The sequence below is a fragment of the Protopterus annectens genome, chromosome 5.part0, assembly GCF_019279795.1.
Source record: "Protopterus annectens isolate FY-2018-M chromosome 5.part0, PAN1.0, whole genome shotgun sequence".
Lineage (NCBI taxonomy): Eukaryota > Metazoa > Chordata > Ceratodontiformes > Protopteridae > Protopterus > Protopterus annectens.
The window spans coordinates 1,965,634,356-1,965,658,909 of NC_056735.1; the positions used below are offsets into that span (position 1 = coordinate 1,965,634,356).

At 39.4% G+C, this 24,554-nt stretch overlaps 1 protein-coding gene across 11 annotated transcripts in view; it reads right to left on the minus strand.

The window, feature by feature from the left end:
* The window catches only part of LMO7 (LIM domain 7), a 921,898-nt gene that overhangs the window by 183,795 nt on the left and 713,549 nt on the right, over positions 1-24,554 (minus strand). For 9 of the 11 annotated variants that reach the window (XM_044071726.1, XM_044071729.1, XM_044071730.1 and 6 more), the window contains 2 exons: positions 10,477-10,531; positions 4,400-4,459 (listed from right to left, as the gene is read on the minus strand). In XM_044071726.1, the coding sequence (XP_043927661.1) occupies positions 4,400-4,459; positions 10,477-10,531 (115 nt within the window). The remainder of the gene's footprint in view (positions 1-4,399; positions 4,460-10,476; positions 10,532-24,554) is intronic. The other 2 variants (XM_044071732.1, XM_044071727.1) reach the window with 1 other exon arrangement.

Genomic DNA, 24,554 nt, shown 5'->3' on the forward strand with positions numbered 1-24,554 from the left:
GTCCTAGTTATGGTGTGGTGAAATTTAGTTTCTTTGAGTGGGTGTCTGAGGTATTTGTTTTGTGGAGGTCATATATGACTGAATCCTTCAAGGCTTTGTAGGTAAGACAGAACCCCCCAAGGGTCTGTAAGAAACAGGAGAGAGGTTTAAGGCAGTCTGTACAGCACAAAGAGGACATTGCCTTGATTCTGTTAATGAAAAAAACAACTGTGGGTCTTTCGAGTCAAGTGATATGTTTAGAGAAGTATACAACAAAAAGAGCATGACTTTCTATTGTGGGTCTGATAAGGGACTAGTGAGGAATGGTAACTTCTTCTGACCTACATGATATACCCCTAGTAATCAATCTGGCTAGATAAAAGGATTTCCTAACAGTGGATACATGATGATCAAACAATGGTTCATTGTCAATGACAATTCCCTGGTCCCTAAGAACGGTTTTAGTTTTCATAGAGGTGTCATCTGTGTAGCAGTTGCACTCGTGCCCATCTTTGCCAAAGAACAGTATATATTTCTTGACATTCTGCTGAAGGCCATGGTCCAGGCACCATTTTTTGAATGTGTTAGGGCCTTCTGGAGATTCTGGAAGCCAGAATGAGTTTAAGACTGCACTGAGTTTACAGTCATCTGAAAACATGATCAGTCAGACCCCATGATGCTGGCACATACATCAGAGAGTTAAACATCAAATTGGCCAAAGAAAGCTACCTAAGGCACAACTCTAGCAAGGTCCCTATTCAGTGACAGCATGCCCCCTACACTAAAAGACTGGGTTCTGTCTGTAAGCTAATTTGCTGTCTAGCAGATAATATAGGAATTTACATTAACCTGTCATTAATACTAGAATATTGGATTGTATGAAAGGCTTTGGCCAGGTCACAGTAAGCAGTGTGAACTGATCTGCTTTCATCCAATGCATCAATGGGCTCTTCAAATTCCACCAAGTTTAAGACATTGGATTCATTTTTAAAATACTCACATGGGTTTGGGTTAAGGGACTATAGATTACGGATGTCATTAAGTTTTATAATGATGTATTCCACTGCTTTACAGATCCGGCTGGTGAGACTTATTGGGCTATACTTTCCAGGGTCAGTGGATGTTCCTCCCTTGAGTGGCATGACTACAGCAGTTCTACAGACCTCTAGCACAAATCCAGTTGAGACGCTGAAAATGGATGGACTTGGGCTTTATCCCATTCTAATATGAAAGTTTGACATCCCTAGCTGAGAAGCATTTTTCTCCTCAAAAGCCTTAGTCGGAGCTACGCTGGCACGGATACTCTTGGATATTGTGGCTGTAAATGTTTTTACCATCATCCATGGTGGATAAAACCAGTCCATGGCAGAGATGCATTGATCTACGCAGTCTTGTACCAGGTTTTTCATGCTTAGTGTGAAGGCTGTTCTGTTGACTAGGGAATTTGCCATTTTTGTAATACTAGTGAAACAAGTATCTAAAGGGGCACTTTACCTTTTACATTTTGTTAACCTACATGTGGAAGTACTAGCTGAAATGGACTATGCTTTTATATTATGCCTTGTGTGCTGAAATTTGAGGACTTGATAATGTTTCCATCTCAGGCATAGATACCAGATCAGTGCAACTTCCAGAATACAAATTAGTTGTCTGGTAGGTATGTCAAGTTCTATCAATGTGCAGGATTTATAGCAAATAACAGATGTGCTGACAATTATAGCCTCTCTATGTTAATGGTACAGATACTGCTTTTCATTGGGGTGCAAACAGAGGACTACAGTATCCCGGATTATAACCAGATTAGGTGTTCGAGGCATGGATGCCAAGAAATTTGCCTCAAGAGTGTAGTGCAAGGGAGGAACCTTGGCATCCATGTGGGGAACACATAATAAAGGGTCAGGACTGGATACCCAAACATGATTTTAGTGTATGGAACTTTATCTGCTCCAGTATTACTAGTTACAGGAAAAAAAAGCAAAACGCTAAAGTATTTTACAGGCTTTGAAAATTAATAAAGCACTTGTGAGTGAGGATGAAAACGATATTTTTTCACTATTTTTGTCATTCACTAAAAATTAATGGTATTGGATTTGCATGAATATGCCATTTCCTGAATAATAAAAAGTATTAAACTAATTTTGGCAGCCGCGGTGGTGCATTGATAACGTTGTTGCCTCACAGCAAGAGGTCCTCCCTTTAGATTCTCGGCTGGAGCGCCTTCTGTGTGGAGTCTGCATGTCCTCCCCGCGGTAGAGTGGCGTTCGAAAGACATGCGTAGAATGGGCGTGCCTTCGTTGAATGTTGGGTGTCGAGCTGGCACCTCGGCACACAAAAGAATCTACTGCCAATCATTAGTGGACCGGAGTTCTGCTGTGGCGACCCCTAACCTAAAAGCCGAAAGAAGAACATTCAACTAATTTTGGCAGTTTTGACTGACTGTAAACTTCAGTGATTGATCAGGCAAAAATATGAGACAACCTTAAGGATAGTTGAAAGTAAACGACTAGAGGAAGAAAAAGCATTTTTATTTTCTGGCACAGTTCTTTGCTGTCTGGTAGGGACTGTTAATCAGTACTGAGATACCAGATTATAAAAGATCTTAGGAGGTATGCAACATACCTCTCAACCTCTTTGTGAAAGAAATCTGGACAAATCCTAAAATAATCGGAGCACAAAGGCTCAAAAATAGGGATAGATTTAAATATTGCTGTTATAAACTTAGAAAGTTGCTAGAATACATATTAAGTGTGAAACCCAAATATATATTATTTAGGGACTTCAAGTCTCAATCTATCAGAAAACCACAAATTTTAGGAGAACTAGACCAAAAATATGACGCAAAAATCTGGACATATGGTTTAACTGTTATACACACACCCTGAGTGCTGGTATAACTGGATCTTGGGGTCAAGAACAGTTTAACAATGCCCCCCCTATTCAGAGAGTAATTACAAAACACCATGGACTACATAAACATTTTTTTTTTTTTTTTTTTTTTTTTTTTTTTTTTAACACAGCAGCACTGCCAACAGCCTACACTTATGCAAAGTAGTCTTACTAGCAATTGCATGGGTTTTGAGACAAGTGTCTGATTACAACTACATGAAGCTTGGAGAGCTCTCTGAATGTAGCTGTTCAGCTTTGTTACAGACACTACATGAAATAAAACCAATAGTCTTTAATCCTTTGGTCTTTCTCCAGAAATGGCCACTAGGATCAAGTAATAAACTATTTACCAGGGTCGGTATGGTTTCTCCCAGGTTCATGGTCAAGATTTTCTATAACAGGGCTATTGTAAGGTCCAGGTTTCAGGTGCATATCACTAGCTAGAGCTAGAACAACCTTATGAATCAACATTTTCACAAATTTCCAATAAAAATGATTTTATTTTTCTTGGAGGAGTTCTACTTTACCCTACTATGAAGGGGGAAACCCCCAGACATCCCCTAACTGCAACTCCAAAGTCACTATACCTTGAGGCGGGAGGATACATTAACTCTGTTCTATCAGCAACATGTACAACCGGCTAAAAAGACAAAAGGAAAAAAAAAAGATTCACACAGCTGTCAGACTAGTTGTACAACGTACCATTTTACATTGTTAAATAAGGGGAACACAACACAGAGTACAGTTGTGCATTTGTAGTGAGTTACAATTTACATGCTCATAATGTACCTTAATAAATAATTAAAAAAATACTATGTTCTAAACAAACTATTTAGATTGCATTGGCATTCTTAATATACTTTTATCTGGACAACGAAACCAACTTTACTATTACTACTTTCATCACATGCCTGTTCTACTGCAATTCTACTCACTCTATACAATGTTACCAGATGAAATACGAGTTGCTTTGCCACAGAACCATACCAACCAAAAAGGCATGAAATATTACAAAAGTAATTGTTCTGGTGGATCTAAGCAAGGCATCTTTTTCGCTCCATCAAACCAAAGCTCACAAACAATTCAGAATGTGCAGAAATCAGGACACTTCTGAAGGGTTCTAAAGGATAATTATGAAGGATGAAGTAAAGAAAAAACTGAAGGAGAAACTACTGCACACAAGCACACTTCTGTACCAATGAGATGCTGTTCTTCAACTTTGAAACAAAAAATTAAATTGTAGCAAAAATTATTGTGCATCATTTTTTTTCCAAATTTTGTCCATTTTGAAAAGAATAAAACAGCATATCATTGATTTGAGTTGCAGATGTTAAGCTGAAGCACAAAGGCCCATTACCACAGAGGTACACCAATGAACTGAAAGCAAGCCAAGATGGCCCTGCAAAAGTAAAATAAATTAATGTTTTCTGATTCAAAAAAGCACAAAACTACAAATGAGCACCAAAGCACATTAAGTTCCACGCTAGAAAAATGGAGGAATTGCCCAACAACATATACAGCTCTTTTTCTTTACCTTGCTGTTCAAAAAATTGTGATCGCCTTTTAAAATTTTTCAAAGAAATTGGTTCAGTGTCTATACAGGAAATAAAGCATATACAAGCATCAATATAATATCCATTCCCTTGCATCTCTGTTTTAGTTTTTTTTTTCAAATCTGAGTCTTTTGAAAATGCACATTGAGATAGAATGTTACCTGGAACAGGAAACCTAAAATAAAGTTTATTTTTCCTAAATACATTTTGCACTTACAAACCAAACAGTTACATAAATTGCCTTTTTTTTTCCAAACTGGAGAGAGAATTTTAAAGCAGCTGGTTAATTACCAGCCATTTCTCATATGCTAATCTCTAATGCAGCTAACAGAAATCTGGAGACTATATGGACTACAATAAGTGAAGAATGACGTACATCAGATGTACGTCACTTTCAGTAGCAGATGATTCTGATTTAAAGTTGCCATGTTTATATACTTTTTTAAATGAAAGATTTGCATATTAAAGAAAACAATGTTCAGCTTTGATTTATTAAAATATTCTACCATAGCAGAAAGTAATTTTACCCATCAGACCTGCCATATCATCCAGTCATGGATCCCACCCCCCCAAAGATCTTGTTACTGCATCTCTACACCTATAACACTGACCCTACTCTACCTTATTTACTGTCGTTGCCATCATAGCCATCAACATGCTCTCTGCTGGGTGGTCACATTTGCTATTCTTTTTGTGAAGACAGATGCAGTCAGGTTACCCCAAGCAAATCCCACCCTCTGCTGAGCACAGACACGAACCCAAAGTAATCAACATGCCGATCAATTTTTTCCATGAAGATGAGTAATCGCAATCATCTGCTCCTTAGACAGAGGGATAAGGCTTGAACTGAACCCAGATGACCTGGTATTAAGTAGCAACTGAGGCACTGGAAAAAAAACAAACACCACCTCTTTTATCCTAGAGAGAGCAGTCTGGTCAGCTGCAGTGCCAACACCAACCAGACAGGTATGTGTATGTCATTGCAATTTATGAAATGAACATAAATATGTCTCCACCAAACTGCACTCACATAAGCCTCTGTAAAAATCTGCAATCTGAGATGAGGCCTAGGGATGCCATCACATCCACCAGGGAAAGTTTTATAGACAGAAAGTGGAAAATTCTTTATGGATACTAGGATGATGTCTGCAGTACAATGAATAACTAGTCTGGTTGTGATACTCATAGCACACATTAAGAAACATGTAACGAAAGCCACATTACAGAACCTGTGAGACAAACACATGTCTAATTTTAAGAAGCTTGCAGACTGCCTGTTTACTAGAATCTACAGCTGAACTCAATGGAAATGACCTCAAAGTGGGATGAATGTGCCTTATCAGTCACAAATATCAGTGGCTCTACGGCCCACTTGTTGTTTACACTTTCTCCAAAGCTCTGCAATATTACCATGATCTTACACTTTGTTTTATAGAATTAAGACAAATGCATTACTGCACACTACGGCACATTTTGAAAAAATCAATCTCACCTTTCTTAATGCCATTGTAAGATCAGTGTGACAGTTGAAAAGTAGTCCCCAGCTGTACTTTGTAGACCACTACTCATTCTTATGCCATTTTCAGTCTACCACCACTCTCTCCCACCCTGCCTCACACACAGTTTACAATCAATGTCGGAAACATAACTCATCACTCAAATGTTTACCCTCTTCAGTTGAAGATGCCTTGAAAATACATCAGAAAGTTTACTTTTTACCAATGTGACTTAACAGAACACACATACTATAAAATCAACCTATACTCACAGAGAGTGGAGGAGCTTAATATATGGTGTGACCTGGTTGCAACTAACTATGGCTTCGATGGTGACTCAGGGTAGTGCTTTGAAAATGAATGGTGGAGACTCTCTGCGCCTAGGATGTGGCATAATTCTAGGTTAACTAGAGGAGTAAGTCCTTGGTAAAAGATGTACATCTTACACACATATACATACACATATATATATATATATATATATATCTATATCTATATATATATATATATATATATATATATATATATATATATATATACACACACAAACACACGTGTGTATATATATATATATATATATATATATATATATATACACACACACACACACACACACACACACACACACAATACCCTCTGCTTCCTGATGCTGTTTTTTTTTTTTTTTTTTGTTCACTTTTAAGGAACTCCCTCAAAGTGCAAAAGCAGTAGATCAGGGTGGTCTCAGTTAAGTCCTGACAGTCCAAGACTCTGGTTGTTAGCCTGGAAGAAATATTACAAGCCTCACTAGGTTATTTATTTTATTTTTTTTTAAATAAAATGTAATTTCTTCATATGGGTTTGGCAGCTGTTTCTCAATAGGAATTTTCAATGATAGAATGAGTCAAATGGAAAACCTATCACTTTTAAAGGTTTCTAATTTGCAAGCAGAGTTATCAGTAATTGTGCAATGGCTAAAAGAAATGAGAAAAAAATGTGGGCACTTCTCCTGAAAGGATGCCCTTCAGTACTGACTATGGAACACTAGCCTAGACAGAAGAGTTTGTAAACTCCACTGGAATACTGTCACCTTCTGGGGGAATATTTAAATGAATAAGAATATATTGCCTTACCTTGAAGATCTGGTAGTTACAACTCGGCACAGGGTACTTGCACTAAATCATCACTGCTAATGTGAAACAGATCACAGTGAGTGGCATATTACTTTACCCAAGTGCCACAAAATGCTGAGGAGGACATTGATTTTATAGATCTGTATCTGAGGGCTAAAACCATATTTCAGTACAGTTACATAAACTTTAAGACTCTTCACACTCATGAAATGGACAGCTTACTCCAATTTTCAAGAGGTTCTACTATGGAGCTCTCCTTTAGGACTCCATTCTTCTTTCACTTTTTAAAAATCATCTGACCACTGAATAGTACAGCTTAGATGCTTTTAAGCTGTGATTAAGACCATTCTCTAAAAATTGTCATACTTTGAACTGCTTTCTTGGTCTAGTCCTCTAAATTAGCATAGCCAAACACATCCGCTTTCACCACACCTCTGAAATACAGCAAGGAAAGCTCTTTTTTGCCTTACTGAACACCAGTGACACAGGCATCACCCAAATCTTTTCAAGTACCCTGGCTTTAACCAATCATTTGCTTCCATTATTACCACTTTGACTTCATATCTTGCAAAGAACTTTATAAATTAAAATCTCATACAAAATCACTATGCTGTTTGACCAAAAACACACTTCGCTACTGGGAAGCAAGTCCTCAACTCTACCTACAAAATGCCTAGTACTCTGATCCTACCAAAATTACAGAAAACTTCAGAACAGGGTAAATAAGCACATTTGTCACTTTCCTAGCCTTCTGGGGCATCATTGCACTATACTTTAAGCTTACATCTCCCACTGTTTGCCAAACACCACCACCTTTCCCTGCTCTGCAGCGTGTTTTGTGACTTCTACTGCTCTTGCACACAAACTCTTGGGTTTTTCCTTCTACTGCCAAGTCAGATCCCTCATTGTATAGAGAATGTATAAAAGCTCTGGATGTATGCGAGAGAAAAAGCAGTGCCTAAGATGAGTCCATAATGCTAGAAGTTGTATGCTGTGTATCCTGAAACTCGCTACATCAAAAAATTGTTCACAAATTATAGAAACAAAAATGTATTTGTTTTAGAAACGGAGGGTAACAGAACAAATCTGCATCTATGTTTATGATAACACATTATTAGAGCTTTGTCTTCTGGTATACCTACACTATTTACTGCAGGTGAAATAATGCACCTCCTACAAAGCCGTTTGGTTACATTATTCGACTTTTCTAGCTGGCTACTAAAAATGCTGTTTTATTGTTTAATCACACTATCATAACAGCTTAAACAAATTTGTAATTTACATGTGCACATTAGAGCAACGTCGAGTGGCCTCCGAAAGACATGTGTGAATGGGCGTGCCTTTGCTGAAGGTTGGGCATCGGGCTGGCAACATAAAAAAATCTACTGCCAATCATTAGCGGACCGGAGTTCCACTGTGGCGACCCCTAACCGGGAAAAGGCAAAAAGACAAACCAAATTAGAACAACCTCTGTGAAACTAGATAAATTATTACAAATGTACATAACTTGGTCATCACACCCTGCTTAATTTACTTTAAGATCAAGGCAGAAAGTGGTGTTAGGGAAATTATCTCACTGGTTATCAACAAAGAAATACTGCTGAGGTGTTCTTTCATTCTGTGGATATACACACGTGCGTGTGCATGCACGTGTGTGTGTCATACCTCTCAACCTTATAGTGTGAGAAATCTGGACAAAACCTAAAATAATTGGGGGATGCATGTCCAGAAATAGGGACAGATGTAAAAATTGTTCTTATAAACTTTGAAAGTTGCTAGGCTAACCGGATTTGTCTTAGTGCAACATTTTCTGAAGGATATGAAGTCTGGAACTGAAGTATGTTATTACTTCATGATTTTAATCCTCAGTGATTTGCCAGAAAAATCCCAAATTTTATAAGGAACAGGCCAAATATGGAAGGCAAAAATCTGGATATTCTACGAAAATGGTTATCGTACATTTTGTCACATGCACAAGTTAATAGATATTCTTAATATTGGAAGCTGTTGAAAGCATCCGGAGTGCAAAGCTAACTGAAAGGAGCAACAATGAATGTTTTACTGATGAGCTGTGCATGTACTTGCACGTGTTTGCATTTCTGTATATATCTGTGTGAATTTGTCTGTGCATCTGAGCAGGTGTGCGTGTGTGTTTGGGGCTTTCTCTATTGGTGGGTGAGTGGATCAGTGTGTTCATGTGAGTTTCTTTATCCTTGTGAGAGACTATCACTCTTCCCTACATCTGTCTGTTTTGCTTGTAGGGACATTAAATACATAAAGATTTACTTATACCCAAAATGTAGGTTATCAACAGTTATATTTCCTACAGCAGCACTGGGCCCTCACAACACCCCCAGGTTGTCAACTATTTCCCTGTAATGTCCATCCGGTCGGCCACTGCTTGTTAAATGTATACTGGCCTTTGTCCAAACCCCACCACCTCTTGTGAACATAAAAACTCAAGACTGTAACATGAGCATGAGTCAACAGCTGCTGCTATGGCAACATGCTATAGGCTTCCTGATACTGCTGTAAATATCCCAAGCTCTCTAGCTGTCCTTCCAGAACCGTCTGGAGTTTCTTTTCAATAAGCAATTCTCAGATTCGCCTGTGTTATTAAATGTTTGACACCCTTTTGGGAAGTTCTGGCATCCACATACATAAAGTCAATTTCTAAAGGACTTTGTGAATTCCACATTTTGAACTTAGAATGTGCAAATTTCACTTTGATTAAAATTCTGCAAACACCAGAGAGACACTCAACTATATGCATTTCAGAATAGTCAGTTGACTGCAAGGTCAAACTTTTTTTTTTTTAATTACTTCTGAACAAGCATGTATAGGAAAGACATGTAACAAACCATGTTACAATTCAGGCAGCAAGCACAACCTGAGCGATTGCCTGTGTGATTACATTACTTATGAACAAGTGTTGAATTACAGAAACAGAATCGGATTTGGTACAACTGAAGTCATATTTAGCCACAAGACAACAAAACTCAAGATATTTCACCTCTGAATTCAATGTTATTTAATAGTTTAACAAATGAGCACAAAAAAAAAACTTTTGGAACAAAATAACTGACCCTGGGGAGACAGTCATTTTGTCATAACTCTGGATGTGCATAAACAGCACTGTTCTGTGTATGCCTTCACACCAATTGTTTTCAAGTCAACAGCTTTTTAGCATACATTAGACTGACTAGCACTCTTTCCAAAACAACTAAGCGTCCATTTATTAATACTGTTTCTTACAGAACTGTGCAGATTATTACAGCTAGCATTTCAAATTTTGAACTCTACATGCAAAAAAAAATTTCAAATCAGTATATTATAATACTGCCTGTGTGTGCATGTATACACACACACACACACACATATATATGCAACATGCAATTATATTAATCATTCTTTGTCATCAAGCTCTAGAAGCATGTAAATGAAATATACCTTTGGCAGAGTTCAAATCTGACTGTGTTCCATTAACTGCTTTAGAGGTTCTGTCCTGAAAGAGAATGAATGAATGGCAAACTTGATATTTTATTCCACAAACACAGCTAGTCACAGAGGTTAATTCCTCTATAATCATCATATTAAATTATATGACATTCTTAACACAAGTATCTATACAACACTGTCAGTGCTGAAAAGCCTTTTAAGGTGACTGTACTACACTATGAATGGCAATATGAAATGTTTATAATGCACATTCCTTTTCCTAACCATCCATTTAGCTGCCTGTTTCATTAATTCAGTTTGCTGACTTGGTAAATTTCACTAAGATAGCAGCCCCTTTTTTCAGGAAAGACCTGGGGCCTCATGACTAAGGGAAATTTGTCAAGGGCAATGGGAGAACTCAACTATCCTTTGCTGTCAACTGCTAAAGAATCTTTACTCTATCCAAGTCACTCCTGAATTAGACAAAAGGGTCATCAGTTTATCATCATAGCTGAAAAACAGTATTTTTGGGCTGCAGACAACCCCAAATTCACTGTTGTGCTATATACTACAGTGTCATTAATGGAATACGAATCCAAGTGCATGGTCATGTCGCATTATATTTTGTTCGCCCCTCCCTAGCCATATAATGTTCTTGGATGAAAAGTGTACGACCATCCCTTTTCTATATCACAACCAGCCAACATGAATCTGACTGACCCATTCTCCACCACGTCTACGTATAACCTACTGCAGGCAGCAAAATGAGAGAGAGAGATGATGCCCAAGTAGGGATTGCTGGATTGATGCAATTTTAGCAATAACTCAACTGTGTGTCCGCATCACGGGATTTATCCATGGTTGGTGTGGTTTGAACACAAGGGAAAGCCTGACTGATCAAACAAAGCCAGCCATGGTTTACTCCTGTGATACCACATTCAGGAGTGGGTTATTGCTTCTATAAAATCACATGCAATCCCATTAAGAAAGACATTGCTTACCTTTCTTAAATAATGCAGTTGTATAATGTAACTTTATAAGTCTGCCTTTGGCTTTGAAAAGTACTGTACTGCACGAGTGGGGCACATATGTCCGCATGCTAGCGCAATATATCAGTTCAGTAGAAGATGTAGAAAGCTCTTTGTCTCAGTTTTATTTTAATTTTTTTTCTCTTCTAGGTCCCAAAGATGTTATTTATTTTATTTAACATTTGTTATCCGGAAAGTCCAACTTGGAATGAAGCCAATTTTCAGCACAGGCCCGGGAGAAACATTCCAGATGCATGTTTTTGTAACGTGGGAGGAAACCAGAGCACCCAGAGGAAAACTACATAAATGCAGGGAGGACAAGGGAGAAAAAGAAAAATGAGACACGAGACATAAGGGGGGGTCAATGTATGAGCTGGATACCTTCTTTACAACTGCACCATCCACAATGAATAATTTGAATCAGTGCAAGCCCCTGTAGCTCAATCCAGCAGAAAGGTATGTTCTATTTCTGTATGGCAGACCAGCAATGCTCGGTCATTGATAACTTTGATAATCCCTCCTCTAGAAAAAGCTGAATGGAGTAAATAACCAAGAACACAGCACCAAAAATAAAAATCCAACAGTTTTATTCCACGACAATAAGAGTTTAGCGCTTTCGTCAAAGTACAGAAAATTTTCTTCAGAACTACATAACACACACAATGCTGATTTAAATAGCCTGCCCTACTCAACAATTAGTCAAACATGAAAGATGTCATTTCCTGCTAAAAAATTTCATTACCTGCTAAAAAAGTATGTCATTTCGTGTTAGAAAAAGATATCATTCCATGCTAAAAAAGTACCACCCCACTAAAATAATACAACTGAATTATTGATCCATTGATCCCCCAAAAATAGAGCTTATGTTAAAAACATTACATAAAAAACAGCTTGTAGTTTTAACATAGAACTAATAGAAATTGTATCATTGAGCCCAGGTGGCACACATGCATTTAAACTTATTTGCCACTTGAGCTCTAAAAATTCAAGAAAATCATTGACCCCTTACAAATTACACCCCTTGTACCCAAGTTGACCTGCTCTAATATAAAAAACTTGAAACAGTGTGTGGGATATAATTTAATATGCTTAAATAAGGCGTTGGTCTCCCTATGTTTGTTAATATCAACTGTTGATAGATCTGTTGTCTTAAAGCTCGGACAGTCTTACCCACATAGTAAGAGTCGCAACCTGTACAGGATGCAACATATACAACCCCCTTGGTGCAACAATAGTACTTTTTGTGTATAGTGATTTTACCAAAATTACTAAGTTTAATAAATTCGGCATCAATCACAAAAGAACATTGGGTGCATCTTCCACATTTGAAAGTATCACCTAGTCCAGATGCCACCTTTTTTCTTTCAAGTAAACCTTTGAAAGATGTACACTTTTGAACACCACCAGAGGTTTTTCACCTAGATTATTAATGATATTCTCATCATCATCTTCTTCATTCTCATCATCTTGTTTGTATGCTTGTTGTCTGTTTGCTTGTTATTTTCCTGAAAAGCTAATTCCACCTAAAACGCGGCTTTTCAGCGCTTCTGTGGATCCCTAGTGATATCTGCATTGCTTACTGTACTTATTTCCTTGTTTCACTTGAAAGAAAGTTACTGTTTGTCATTTTTGCATTTAAGTTACCTGTAACGCACTGCATTTAAGTTATCTGGCACTTGCTCACTAAAGCAATTATACAAGTCAGCACTAAAAAAATTAAAAGCACTACACCCTCACAAACTCCCCTTGAGTACCTTGTTCCCCATTGGCCCTTTTTTTCAATTATAAAGGAATTCCCAATACTATTCTAGCATGTCCAAAGGTCAGTTGTCAATCTCCTTTCCGGTCCAGCTGGTGAATCTGGGAATCTTGAAGCAGTGTTACAACTGCCTCATGTACACAGACAACCCTCTCCTCCCAGCAAATTCCAACACATGAGAGATGCAACCATATAGCCAAACTGGAGGCTAAGCTCTCTCAACTCAGTACTGGTGTAACCAGTCAGGAGGAGAAGGAAACCACACTCACTACAATTCCAGTCTCACATAGACCTACCACGACAGCAAACCAAACACAAACACACAAAAACATACTCGGAGGCTCTAAATAAAAATCTGCCTAAGCAGCAGAGACCTCCAAAGCAGACACCTAAGCAACGGCTACCCCAAAACAAAACACGTGCAACACATAGCTCACAAAGCCAGTGTGCCAAACAGTCACAGCCCTTAAGGCTAAACAACACACCTGATACACTTGTAATAGGTGACTCGATCGTCAGGCACAGTGACGTCCCACTCACCAGGCTGAACAAGGAGAAGGTCACGGTGAGCTGCCTGTCGGGCACTAGGATCCGCCACATAACACAAGCACTCAGGTCACTCCAAGGCAAGTACAAATATGACTCAGTCATTGTCCATACTGGTGTGAATGACCTGAGACGTACCTCCCTGGACTACATGAAAAGAGACAGAGGAGCTCTCTGAGCATGTAGCCCAGGCCGGTATGACCCTGACCTTGAGTAGTATCTTACCCTCACCAAGAATGATGCCACAATATGAAGACAAGATGATCAATTTCAACAATTGGCTTAAGTATTGGTGTCATTCAAAGGGGATCCAATGCCTGTCAGCCTGGGATGACATGCTTGACAAGCCATGATGCTTCGCTAGGGACGGCTTGCACCTGTCACCCCTGGGCTTTCGGATATTGGCAAAGGCTCTTGCTACCCCCATAATGCCTTTTTAGGCAAGGCTCAAAAGACAAACCCACCTCCATAGGTATCACAAGGGATAAGAAACTAAGAGTAATGCTACTCAACACCAGAAGTCTAAACCTCAAGATGCACGCACTCGAAACTCTCCTTAGCATGGAGAACATCGATATCTGTACAGTAACAGAAACCTGATTCAAGGCTCCCGAGAGCACCCCAGCACTACCAGGTTATACCTCATACCATGCTTTTTGGTCCCAAAGCTTGGACCGAACCACAAAAGGAGGGGGAGTATCAATATTCAAAGATACCTACACCTCCAGGTTGGTGGCACAGCACGAAGCATCAGAGACTATCCATGTGCAACTAACAGTGGGTAAAACTGCCTTCCAGTTTATAGCCTGCTACAGACCACCCTCCCAAACCCAGGAACCCCACTCAGCCTTCCTGAGAACACTGGAAAATATGAAGGTCTCTTCAAACACCATTATATTGGGCGACTTCAACTACCCAAACATAGACTGGGAGCATTACTCTAGCTCCAACACCCTAGCCCAAAGGTTCCTAGAATTTATAAACTCAAATGCTATGGAACAACTTGTTACCACTCCCACAAGAGGGGAAAACATACTGGACCTGATCATCACCAACATGGGGACTTTATGCTCCAGACCAGAAGTGTATCCCTCACTGGTAAGATCAGACCATAAACTAATCTCACTGGATATACACATCCTGACCCCACCACCTGCCCAGAAAACCACAGTGAAAAACTTCTCTAAAGCAAATTTCACACTCCTCAAAACTGAGGTGGAATCCTTCAAAGCCCCCGGGCCTGTGGAAAATACGGCCCAGACCACAGAATCCTTTATAAACACATTCTATGAACACCTTCAGGAATGCATGGATCATGCAATCCCAAATAATCCTTTATAAACACATTCTATGAACACCTTCAGGAATGCATGGATCATGCAATCCCAAATAAAACCAAGACCCAATCCTCCAAAGGCAGAAGTCCTGTCTGGTGGACCCCAGCCATAAACAAACTATACAATAGAAGGAGGAAGCTACTACATGTTAGAGCAAAATCCCAAAAAGGGAAGGCATCTCTGATCAGTATTAGCAAAAAACTATGGGCACTCATAAAATCGTCTAAGGCCAGCTTCGAGAGAAAAATTGCACAGGACACCAAGGATAATCAGAGGCTTTCTTTAGTTATGTTAGTAACCTGGGTGGGAATTCCCAGATATGCTCAGAATTAGTCCAAAATGACAAAAAATACACCGAACCCACAAACATTGCCAACATGCTAGCTGACAGGTTGAGCGCAAACTCCCCCCCCCCCCCCACAAGGGCAAATATCTATTCCAGCAGAGTGCTGCCCCCCTGACATCTCAGATGCTCAGGTAAGAGCCTCCCTTATCCTAAGCAAAAAACACAGCATCAGTGGAACCAGACGGTGTCCAAGGCTGCGTCCTACATGAACTCCAAGAAGAGCTAAACCCAAACATAAAACTACTGTTCAATCTCAGCCTTACTACAGGATATGTACCCAAAGAGTGGCATACAGCAACAGTGGTCCCTCTCCACAAAGGTGGTTGCTCAACAGATCCTGGAAACTATCGCCCCATAAGCCTGACTAGCTTGGTCTGCAAAGCTATGGAAAGGATCATCGTGGACCTCATAAATAAAGATATTGGGGACCTACAGACACTGGATCCTACCCAGTTCGGCTTTGTTAAGGGCAGATCCTTCCTCTTAAACCTGGTCAATTTCTTTGAAACAGTCACCAAGGCCATTGACGAGGGAAAGGTGGTCCACATAGCCTACCTGGACCTCGCAAAAGCCTTCGATACAATACCCCACTCGGGCATTATAGATAAGCTCACCAGCTTAAATATAAACCCCTATGTCACTAGATGGGTTGCAAACTGGCTCAAGGACAGAACCCACATGGTTAGAATTGCTGGAGCCATGTCAGACTCCAAACCAGTTACAAGTGGCATCCCACAAGGCTCAGTCCTGAGACCTCTCTTGCTCGGTATATATTTCTCTGAGGTACAGGCCAACACGGAAGGACTGTGGCTGACCAAGTTCGCAGATGACTGCAAACTGGGTGCCATAATCGACTCTCCAGCCGACACAAGCATCCTCCAAAAGGGCCTTACAGAAACAGACAACTGGTGCCAGAGCCATGGCCTCAAGCTAAATGCCAAAAAGTGTATAGTCACCCCCTTTGGCAAAAACAAAGTGCCCACAAATTACCACATAGGTGGTAATTCATTAAGTACAGAAGAAGTAATTAGGGACCTGGGGACCCAAGTTGATAGCAATCTCTCATTTGACAACCACGTGGCCAAAGTGGTTAGAAAAACATTTTATATAGCCCACCTAATCATGAAGGGATTCACATCTAGATCAGGAGATGTCATCGTGCGTCTTTACTCATCCCTCATCAGGCCCATAATTGAGTACAATGCCCCTATTGGGATGTACCTTACCAGACACCTGCAACTGGAAAGACCCCAAAAGTACCTCACCAAGAGGATCAAAGGGCTCAAACAGATGTCATATGCTGCCCGGTTAAAGAAACTCCAGCTCTACTCAGTGGCATACCGCCTGCTCAGAGGCGATCTGTGCCTGACGTATAAAGCCATGTCCAACCCGGAATTAATGGACATGCTGCACCTCAGAAAATCCAGATCCCACCGAGCCACGCGCTCGAGAGACTTGAACCTCAGCACTGAAATAAATAGGACATGCTGGAGGGACAGATTCATAACCCAGAGGCTCCCTTCACTCTGGAATAAAATCCCAGTCCAGGTTAGGCAGAGTCCCTCATTGACTCTCTGAGTTGATGGGAGATCGTGGGTTTATCCCAGGTATCACTTCCGTGTCACTGTTAGACAGAGGCACAGTATAATAACCTCGAAAAAGGGCATAGCAAAATTAATTTAAAATGGGTGGCGAAAGCCAAACACACTCTGGCTAGGCTTATAAATGCCCTAGGGCAGATAGGCTAGTATGAACCTATCAATACGAAACATGTTCCAACAAATCACAAATGATGCTTTTGATGTCAAAAAAATCAGTTGTGAAAAGTAACACTAATGCCCTGCTGTAGTTGTTCATTCTCTCAGTTGCTACGGGCCTGGTTAGACCCAGAGGGTTGTCCAATAATGTTCTATAAACCACATTAGTTTTTTGTTGGACCTCACCTATTATGTCCTTAACAAATTGGGGGGGGGGGTAACCTCTTTTCTGTAACATACCCAGTAGGAGGTTGCGCACTCTAAGAAAATTAATAGTCTATGTCAAACAGAGCTCCTCCTCAGCACTCCAAGAAAAATCTTGATGATTGGATGGGAAATAGGAAATTCACCCCAGGGATCACTTCCGTGGCTCTGCTCGACAGGGGCACAGGAAAATAATTTTCTTGGGTGGCAAAAGCCAGGGTACATTTTTGGCTAGGCTTATATAGGCCCTAGGGCCAATAGCCTAGTACCTGCCTATGAACCTATGAATATCCTCAGATACCATTCTGGCCAATCTAACACCTTGTCCTTTCACAAGGGATTTCTTCTGGTGCAAGGGGTGCCAACTGTGAAAGTGCAAAAGAGAGTTGGAGTATGTGGGTTTCCTATAAAGATGTGAGGTGAATCTCCCCTTGGAATAATCCTTCCTATCGGTCACATCAAGGTAGTTCAAAATATCATGGTCTTTGGTCATGGTGAATTTCAGAAAAAGTGGTGGTGTTGTTAATAAGTAAAAAATCTATCCAACTCGTTTTCACTACCATGCCAAAATAAGACGAAATCGTCAAGGTACCGCCCATACAGTACCCACATGTCCTTGAACTCGGAGTTGACAATATACAGGTCCTCCCACTGGGCAAGTACTATGTTGGCAAACAACGGTGCACAACAGGCGCCCATAGCCACCCCTTGCACTTGTTCATTATTATTATCATTGTTCATTAATTACACCTGCACAAAGGATTGTGTGTTCTAATGTTTGTCTCAATGACAAAGGCTGTGGAGCTACCAACAACGTTAACAGTAACGCTACTGGATCAGGTCGTCGCTGTATATGCGTGACTATGTCATGCCTTCATTTTCTGTTGATGACTGGCTTAGAAATGATACTGGGCTTTGTGGCTGTAATGTCAACGTTAAAAACAGTTGTGGGAGCCTGGACGACCAGTTTCGTTGCTTTAAGGAACTTTTATGGAAGTACAAAAAGTTCCAGTTGGAAAATGAATACTTTGAGTGTTTAAGAAGGGAGCAGATCCCTAAGGGTTTAAGGAGATGGAAATACCCAACTGGTTAGGTGAAAGACTCAACTGGATAAGGATCTCAAAACGTTTTTCAACAGGCAAGGGTGTGAGTTACTTAATATTTTCATTAGTGACAACAACATGAAAATGGCTGGTATACTCAAAGACATTAACAGACTTGATCATGAAATTAAAAGGGACTTGCTTAGAATGATTGGATTTAATAATTTATTTAAAAATGTGGAAATTGATTTGGTACAGTTTAAAAACAAGAAACAGAAGAAATTGTTAAGAGACGAAACTGATTATGAAGCAGGCAGGGCTTATCCAGATCCACCTGAAGGGCAATAAGCTAGGTGGTCTGATAGGCAGGATGATTGTGAGGTTATTAATGATGATGATAATGGGGTTAATTCTGAGCATGACATCCCTTTAGAACCCCCCCCCCCGAGGAGATCTCAGCGGTTAATGAACCAGAGGGGGGGGAGGCAAGGCAATGTGAACTATGGACAATCGAACTACCAGAATCTGTGGAGGGGGAGACCACAACAGCAACATTGGAGATGATTGATGCCAATGTTTGCAACATTATTTCCAACTTTGGTAATTATTTTAAGGTGTACAATTACAGTAAGACCGATGTAACTGTTGAATGGGCAGAATTGTTTTCGAAAGGGCTTAATTTTGTGCCAACGTGTAAAACTGACATTGTCAATACTATTTTACAGTTCAAAATCTACATTAGGAAGCTTAACTTGGCCCTTTTCTTTTCACAGGGGGGTGTGACCCTATTACTAATCTCTTGGTCAATGCTAGCCCCTTTATCAGACCAAATACATTCATGCCACCTATGTACCCATTAGTGGAAGGGTTTGAATCTTTTTGTGAGAGACAATTTAGAAAAACAATCTCACAGGAATCATTATGTGGGACAGGATGGGACTGGCAATTTGACTAAAAAGGAAAAAAGGCTATTACGTGATATATTAGAGAACAGTGCCATCCGGATTATGAAGCCTGATAAGGGGGGAGGACTAGTTATTATGGATGCTAAGACTACAACAGCAGGATGATTGACATGCTGTACAGTGATACTTATACTGAGGTCTCCATTAGTGATCTTAACATAGCTTATAGACGTACTGATTTAGATCCAGAAAAAACTTTATTAAATAAACAAATCACATTGGAGACCTTTAGATTCCTAGAGACTAAACATCCTAGGATTCTGACCATTTTCGGAATCCCAAAAATCCACAAGAGTATCCTTAATCCCCCCTCCGGCCAACTGTGGATGCAAAAGCATCAAAAACTTTTAGTTTGGCCAAGTTTGACTGTTTAGTTAAACATGTGTTGGATGATAAGGACCTAATTATTAAAGACTCATGGGATTTCCTGTCCAAGATTAAACATGAACTGTAAAACGAATGTCTTATATTGGTCACCATTGATGTGAGGGACCTCTATTCTGCAATACCCCATGAGATAGGTATTGAATGATTCTACGATTATTTATGTATGCAGAACTCATTGAATCATACCACCATTCTTACCATCAGATCCTGTATGGAGATGGTTCTGGACAATAACTTCATTTCCTTCGAAGGGCAAATATTCAAACAAGTGCAAGGGGTGGCTATAGGCGCCGGTTGTGCACCGTCATTTGCCAACATAGTACTTGCCCAGTGGGAGGACCTGTATATTGTCAACTCAGAGTTCAAGGACATGTGGGTACTGTATGGGCAGTACCTTGACGATTTGGTCTTATTTTGGCATGGTAGTGAAGATGAGTTGGATAGATTTTTTACTTATATTAACACCACCACTTTTCTGAAGTTCACCATGACCAAGGACCATGACATTTTGAACTACCTTGATGTGACCATTAGGAAGGATTATTCCAAGGGGAGATTCACCTCACATCTTTATAGGAAACCCACGTACTCCAACTCTCAAGAAATCCCTTGTGAAGGGACAATGTGTTAAATTGGCCAGAATGGTGTCGAAGGATATTGATTTTCTTAGAGAGTGCGACCTCTTACTGGGTGTGTTACAGAAAAGAGGTTACCCCCCCCCCCAATTTGTTAAGGACATAATAGGTGAGGTCCAACAAAAAAGAACTAATGGGGTTTATAGAATATTATAGGACAACCCTCTGGGTCTAACCAGGCCCCTAGCAACTGAGAGAATGAACAGTTACCTTTCACTACTGATTTTTTTGACATCAAAAGCATTTGTGATTGTTGGAACATGTTTCGTATTGATGAGAATATCATTAATAAACTAGGTGAAAAACCCCTGGTGGTGTACAAATAATGTACATCTTTCAAAGGTTTAGTTGAAAGAAAAAAGGTGGCACTTTCAAATGTGGAAGATGCACCCAATGTTCTTTTGTGATTGATGCCGAATTTATTAAACTTAGGAATTTTGGTAAAATCACTACACATAAAAAGTACTACTGTTACACCAAGGGGGTTGTATACGTTGCATCCTGTACAGGTTGCAACTCTTACTATGTGGGTAAGACCGTCTTTAAGACAACGGATCAACACAGTTGTGATATTAACAAACATAGGGAGACCAACGCCTTATTTAAGCATATTAAATTATATCCCACACACTGTTTCAAGTTTTTTGTATTACAGCAGGTCGACTTGGGTACAAGGGGTGGACCTGTCGATGATTTTCTTGAATTTTTAGAGCTCAAGTGCCAAATAAGGTTAAATGCATGTGTGCCACCTGGGCTCAGTGATAAAATTTCTATTAGTTCTATGTTAAAACTAAAAGCTGTTTTTTTTATGTAATGTTTTTAACATAAGCTCTATTTTTTGGGGATCAATGGATCAATAATTCAGTTGTATTATTTTAGTGGGGTGGTACTTTTTTAGCATGGAATGATATCTTTTTCTAACACAAAATTAAATACTTTTTTTAGCAGAAAATGACTTTTTAGCAGGAAATGACATCTTTCTTATTTGACTAATTGTTGAGTAGGGCAGGCTATTTAAAATCAGCATTGTGTGTGTCATGTAGTTCTGAAGAAGTCAATTTTACGTACTTTTGACGAAAGTGCTAAACTCTTATGGCAGAATAAAACTGTTGGATTTTTATTTTGGGTGCAGTGCTCCTGGTTAATTACTCCATTCAGCTTTTTCTGGGTTTGGATATTTTCTTTTTTCATAATCCCTCCTCTAGCAACATCCAATGATCACAGTAACAAAGGATTTTTGGATGGCAGCAGTTCTGGTGCTTCCCAATCTACCAGACTGAGTAGAATTATATCAGCAAGATCCTTCAAGGGGACGACCGTTAGAAAGAACAGGCGGAAGTCATGGAAGAAAAAAAAATACAACAGTCTTCACACAGCCGATCGACCCTTCAGAAGCATTAGGTTTAAATAATGGAGGCATTGTAAACCTATCCAATCTTCATTTAACTAAAAAAGTTAGTTACATTATTACAGAAAGGGCTTCAGTTTATTCCTTCAAATACAGATACTACTGCTGAAGCCCTTACCAATCAAGATTTTCACAAGGAATTTGAACTTAAAATTGACCTTTAGAGACTGTCTGCTAGATGTTAGTAACACGTTAAAAAAAAGAAAAAAAAATCAAGCTCATTTATATCGAACAGTTGTCTGATACTTGCAGCGTTTCATAATAGCTGCGAACAGGAACTATGCATGTTATATGAACAAAAAGAGAAAAAGAAATTTTATAATCTAACCCTTAGTGAGCACCAAGCCCTAGAGTGGCAATAGAATAATATAATTATAAAAGAAGTTGACAAGGATGGTGCTATTGTAATAATGAACAAGGTAGATTATATTTCCTATATGTATGAGTTTTTAGCAGATGAAGTGACTTTTACTAACATTGGTATGATGGATGTCAAGATGCATATATCCAATGTGAATATTATTGTTTAAGATATGCAAACAGCAAATGATATTCCAATTGAGTTATTTATTTTACTGTGCCATATCCTGTTATACCAATACTCTATGGGTTGCCAAAGATACACAAGTCCCTGACCCAATCCCCCAATGAGACAGATAGCATCAGGAAGCGCCCTTTGGCTGACCATGCCTGCAGATAACAGCAAACCTGGAGTGAACAATCAGGACCGCACCCGCTTCTGCAAATGGAACTAATAAGCACAAATGGTGCCAAGACCATGGTCTACAGTTAAATGCAAAAATGTGCATTATGTCCCTGACCAGAATACATCTACTGTCATTAGAAAACCATTCTGCCTAGCCCAGCTGATTTCCAAATGTTGTCTTCTAGGTCAAAGGATGTTATCACTCTCTACTCCTGTTATTCACACAATAGAATACACTGTCCCATTCAACAGATACCTATCCAAATATATGATCCAACTTAAAAAAACAAAAAAAAAATCTAAGTTTTCTCAATAAGAAAATGAAGGGCCCGAGTCGCATAACTTACTCAGAATGTCTTAAAGTTCTGTGTCTATTTTCCATATCATACAGGCTCCTATGGGGTGACTGTCTGGCCTACAAGGCCTCAAATGATCATGGCCTGCATGACCTCTTACATATTTGCAAAACCATTAATACCACAATAATCCATATAAAAGACAAACCTCCACTGCAACAAAAGTAGAACTTGCTGGCGAGATAATTGTTTTATATTAAGCTCCCATACACTAACAAAATACCCAAAACTTTTCTGGTTTAACAAAAGCAGCAAATATTTATCCTCTTCCTGGCCACACTATTCAACCAACCCTTTTCACTAACTGCAGTAACAATAGTACTACCAGCCAATTTAATACACATTTTACTTCCCTTATAAACAACTCTATCACATGTAATGCCCACCCCCTCTAGAGGCAACACTTAACCACAAAACATTTGATTTTTAATTAATCCCCACATTCACCATAAGGAAATACCCTCAAACTAAGGCCAACTATACCTGCCCCAGACAATCTTCCTACAGGGTACACTAAACTTACAGCAGACATCCTAGTGTACCCAAATCTCCATACGCATAAACTGCTCCATTTTAAAAAGCCACATCTCTAAAATTTGGAGAAAAAAATCATATATCCTACTCTTACACAAAGGTGAATCCTCTACTGATATATCCAATTACAGACCAATAGCTATTCTGTCTTCCCATCCAAAGTCTTAGAAAAACGTGTCCAATCCTATCTACTTAAATGTGTTCCCACAACTTACTAAGCCTCACACAACACATTCTCTGAGCATACAGTGGGCATTACAACAGCTCTTCTCAACTTTGCTACTGCCAACAGTAACAGAAATTCAGGGAAATTAGTAGCAGCACTTTTCCATGATTTGCCAAAGGCTTTCGGCATTGTATCTCACCAAAAACTGATCTACAAGCTCTCCTTCCTAAGACTTTAACTTTCACTTTTCACCTGGTTCAACGACTACCTAAGTGATGGACTAAGTTATAAAGTGGTAAAAATGTCACTCCTGCATTCCCCTCAGTGCACACAGAGGTGCCTCAAGGCGCTATCCTTCATTTTTTGCTATGCAATATTTTCATAAATGACCTTCATACTATAAATAAGGATTACACCTTTATTCATGCTACTGATTCTATGTTCAACTGCACTGCCAAAAAGCTACTACAGCATCAAAGCTTAAATGCAGGAAACCTTCAACTCCATTGAAATGTGGCTCCATAACACTTAATTACTTATTAAACTTCAAGACCAAGCTTATTCTATGCACACGAAAATAATATTCTTAAACCGTTCTTCCCCATTACTCATGACCACACCAAAACTGAACTTGTAACGAATACCAAGCTCCTAGGTGTCATCACAGATGATGCCATGAAATCTGACTAGCACAAAGCAAGCTATCAGCAAAATGCACAAAAAACTATTGAGCCAACCCTTACCCGACTGATCAGCCTAGGCAAAACTATGGCTCCTGCTATACTGTTACCCACCCTCCTGTATGCCGCTCCTGTATTTGTCAACCAGTAAGCCATCCAAGTAACCATGCTAGAAAAATGCTACAACAAAATTACAAAATTTGCATCTATATGCCTTATAGATATCACTGCAT